At 36.7% G+C, this 4541-nt stretch overlaps 1 protein-coding gene across 1 annotated transcript; it reads right to left on the bottom strand.

Moving 5' to 3' along the window:
• Positions 1-767: 767 nt before the first annotated feature.
• lamtor5 (late endosomal/lysosomal adaptor, MAPK and MTOR activator 5) lies at positions 768-4282 on the bottom strand. Its single transcript, XM_017305590.1, has 4 exons — positions 4136-4282; positions 3994-4055; positions 1918-2035; positions 768-1170 (listed from the first exon to the last, which is right to left on the bottom strand). The coding sequence occupies exons 1-4, from the start codon at positions 4168-4170 to the stop codon at positions 1110-1112; spliced, it is 276 nt and encodes a 91-aa protein (XP_017161079.1). The 5' UTR covers positions 4171-4282; the 3' UTR covers positions 768-1109.
• Positions 4283-4541: the final 259 nt, after the last annotated feature.

Here is a 4541-nt window from a genome sequence, read left to right as displayed (position 1 = left end):
CCCCCCCCCCCCCCCCCTTGTTTCTGGGTGGGGGCAACTATGCGTATCAAAAACCCTGCATACCAACACATGCTTCGCTCAGGTGCGACACCAAAAGACGTCTCGCAAAAGTATTCATTCTCTTTTGACTCTCCTTCATTTGTCTTTTCTCCAAATAAACACCACAAACTTTTAGTGTATTTTTATTAAACCCCATTACACTCTGTCTCTAAATGAAATCCAGTGCAAGTGCCCGGAGAAACAGCGGAATGCAGAAGGAACACAGCAGACAGGAAAGAAGAAACTCATTGACACGTTCAAAAGGTTTCAAAGCAGCATTTCCAAACTCTGAACGTCTCTGTGCAAAGAGACACAACTCGAGAGACTTGTAGTTGTAATTGAAATATCTTTCAACAAAAATATATTTACACTTTACACAATTTTAGTTTGCAAGTCATGTAGCATTTGTTAACCCCCTTCTCAATTACGTACTATTTTGTGTTTGCCTATTGCACAAAATCCAAATAAAACCCACTGAAACTTGTGAGCAAACTGTAAATTAGTTTTGCAAGACGCTGCAGGTCCCAAAATATTCTCCACCCAGCTTATTAAAATGTTTGTGCCGCTGCTTTTGTGCAAATACAGCTGGTGTCAGTCGATGATTACCATCTGTCAAACCAGTTCTGCATGTCAGAGGAATACCTATTATTGCTTTTGAGGAAAACAATTGCTCAACGATGTGACAATGACTGAAAGAGAGAAAATAATGGACACTTGGCATGCAAGAGGACAGCTGAAAGTCAGGTTAAAGTTTATTTAGAGTTGTTATTCAATCCAGACTTATGCGGGATTTAACAAAAAAATACTCTTAGCACGCAAAAAAAAAAAAAAAGACAAAGCCAGGTAGTTTACAGAAGTATCTATGTAACAAACAAGCTGCTCCGTTACATGATACCAATAACAATAGCATCGACGTAGCAAGCACAACTGTTTAGGTCTGAAAATGCAGATTCGAAAAATTTAGCAAATGAATGCACAAGCTACAGTTTACCGTTTCAAAGATTTGGACTGGATAAATTTAGTCTCTGTTCCTTTTATTACAATAAAACTGCTAGGGAGTCCTGCTGTCTTCAGGATGCGATCTTGTGGACTGCTATTGTGATGCTCCCATGACTCCGCACCAAAATGTTCCTACAAAACAATCAAAAAGAGACGGTGACAAAAACACGTGCTTGACAAAGTCTGCACAATATTAGGAAAATATGTGACATGCAATAATATTGCAGCTATAAGACTTGCAGTAAATAAAACTACTATTTAAAACATGATGTTTTTTCCTCATTTGGGCACTAAAATGTTTGACCTGCAATAAAAATTCACAAATGTTAAGCTTCAAGTGTACAGCAGTTAAACTGTATTTACAAATAAAGTTCGAAAAAAGATTACTTTATAATTAAAAAAAAAACATTTTTATTCTAATGAAGAAACTCAAACATTTGTACAAAACCACAAAAAGAAATATTGATCTAGGTTGTATAAATTTTCCTATTCAAAGAAGAGAATAAACCTTGGCATAAATCAAATTTATTTTTATTTAAAAATAAATGTTTGATATATTTTTTCAAATCAAACATTTCACTTTGTCACCCCAGTTATAAATAGATGTCGGGTAAAGTTAAAGTAAACATGCACATGGCCGCAAGGTTTTAAGGACATGAAGTACTTTCCACCGTTTAATTCAGAAACATTAACTGAGGTTTTACATACACCAGCAGGTGGCAGCAGAGGCACCAAAATGCAATACCACAAGAGACGAACAAATAGCCGTCAAGCATTAACCAAATCTGGTTAATAATCTGTCTTGGCTTCCGCAAGACAGATTATAGATATAAAACCTACAGAAAATACAAGCCAAGCCGAAACAGTGCCGGTGCTCACCCTGAGTCAGACTCCAGGCAGACGGTCGGGGAGTCTGTCGGGTCTTTGAGGAGAGCTGCAGCTTGTTTGGCCAAAACCGACACAACACCACCGTGTTCGTCGGACAACGACCCACGACCTGGAAATAAAAACAGGACTTATTGAATGAAGAAACGGGTAACACTTTATTTGAAGGGGTGTGCATAAGACTGACATGACACTGTCATAAACATGACATAACATCTGTCATGAACATAAAGAAGCCTTTATGAATGTTTATGACAGTTGTCATGAAGTGTCATCCGGCAAATAATGACACTTTTAATGCAAAGTTGCTCTTAAAGTTGCATTAAAAGTCCATTAAAAGTGCCAACTTTGCATGATTTTGTAAATTATGATAATTTAATGCAAAGTTGGCATTAAATTATGATTACCAATCATTAAATAATGATCACCAATAATCATCCGATATTTCATTGATCAAGTCGGCTGTTAGCAAGTTGGAGACAATTTTAGATGAAAAAAAAAGAACTACTAATGGGATTACACCATTGCAGTACTGAAAAATTTCTGATTTTTCAGTACTGCTAATCAATTTTTATCTTCTTGATAAAAATGTATTTGATGTTCGAGTCTTTAGGGTTGCAAATGCCACCTTACTGCCTGCAGTATGTATTTTAATAAATGTTTTTCTGATTTAATCCTGATGTGTTGATGCCAAACCCAGATGAAGGAAATTGATATGTCAGTGGTTTGTTAAGCATTTACTAATGTTTAGATTCGTTCAGAGAGTCGCTTGCACACAACCCAAACGCCAGAGTGAGAAAAATTCGACATTATTTTTGTACCCTTTACTTGGATTTACAGAAAAAAAGTGTCACCTCTCTTTGGGAAAAAGGGCAGGACGACTAGGACAATTGTGATGAATCACCTTCAAGTCCTCTCTGTCGGACAGACATGCACCACTCCACCATCTTGGACAAACAATAGCGAATGTACTCCCTCTTCCTCCCTGCAGTCCAAGTTTGGTGTAGCAACATATCAATTAGTTATCAGAAAACCTAAAGCCAATCTAATATGAAGATTTTACATGATAAAGTTCAACCACAACCACAGAAAAAGAGACCAACCAGCTGAATCTGACTGACAGTTTCATGCTATAATTGCAGCAACAAAACCATCAATGTAAAATAATTGCATAGTCTTTAAAGTTTTGATAAAACACTTAATAATGATTCTCCTTTGGTCTCTAAAACAACCCTGATCAATAAAAGACATAAACTATAAATAGACCAGACCTCTGAAGGTCGTTGCTACTTCAAGTTCTCAGCTGACAGCTGTTTTTGTAGTTCTAGAAATTAATGAAATTTCTGTTTATGTTTATAATACTGATTCATAACAAATGTCATCTAAAAGGCACTTTACAAAACAAACAGATCCAGTTAATTTACAAAAAAGCATTGCTAATCCAGTCCATTCATGTATATTAGGGCTGCCATATATTAGAAAGTCTTGCGATGGCGATAATATTGGAAAATCTTCTGATAGCAACAGAAGTTACAGTATATCCGTTTCCTTCTTTTCTCTCCTTCTCCTCTATGCTTCCATCCCACTGTAACGTTATCGATATGAGCTATTTTAGTGAGAATCTATAACTCTTTCACCCCTTTTCCTGATCTTCTTCCTTGGCAATTTTTTAAAGATTCACAAAGCAAACCAGACAAAATCCTAAAACGGACAAAAGTTGTGGCCATGTTACTTTTAGGCCCTTATCAACATATTTTAGCTCAACAGATCTGTATTTAAATGCTTAAAACATGGAATAGTCACTGATGGACCCTTAGTCAGGCACAATAATCCACACGTAGCTCTCTTACTAACATAATCCACTCGTAATACCATAACTATAAGTTTAGAACCAAAAAAACTTTTGGGATTTAAAACTTTCCAACTTGTTGTGAGTTTATCACTTATGACCGCAAAGATTCACTGACTTATTAATAAATCAAGAGGAGATTTATTAATCCCACATCCCACGTAAAGCTTTCAATTCTTCCATAAATTGCATTAAAAAATAAACCGTGAACAGACTCTTACAGCCCAGACTGTGTCCTTGCTGGTCTGTGCAGAGGACGCCGACCACAGCTGGATTCTTCATGCTAAAACACAAAAACACCGAGAGAAAAGTCAACATCGCTCACAAAAACTGTGACATACCAACAAAGTTACCGGAACTCACGTATCATCAAGATGTTGTTCAAGCGTCGACTCCATCGATAAATTTCCGTAAATGACTGAAAAGGCAGTTTTCTGGGTGAAAACCTCCTTTTGTTGTTGTCCGCTTCGTGAAACGTTTCCGGATTGAGTCAGCTGACTGTCACTTGCGCTAAGAGTCCTTATGAGGACCAAAAAGTACGAAGCGCGATTGCGTGAAGCTACAAAAAAGTAAAAGAAAATTAGGAAAAACAAAGAAATAAAATAGAATTGAACAAAAAAGCTGGACGATTAGGAGAGGAGCGCTATGAAATATTATTACATTTTTGCATTCATACAAATAAGAGCAAATAAAAAGAGAATTGCGTTGCACCCTTTTCCTCCTTTTGGCGCTTTACCAATGAACTTTAATTTCACAGGAGACAATATGA

The sequence above is a fragment of the Poecilia reticulata genome, linkage group LG7 (genome assembly GCF_000633615.1).
Source record: "Poecilia reticulata strain Guanapo linkage group LG7, Guppy_female_1.0+MT, whole genome shotgun sequence".
In the NCBI taxonomy this organism is placed as follows: domain Eukaryota; kingdom Metazoa; phylum Chordata; class Actinopteri; order Cyprinodontiformes; family Poeciliidae; genus Poecilia; species Poecilia reticulata.
The sequence above is the reverse complement of the archived record's forward strand: the minus strand, read 5'-3'. Positions and strand labels throughout refer to the sequence as shown.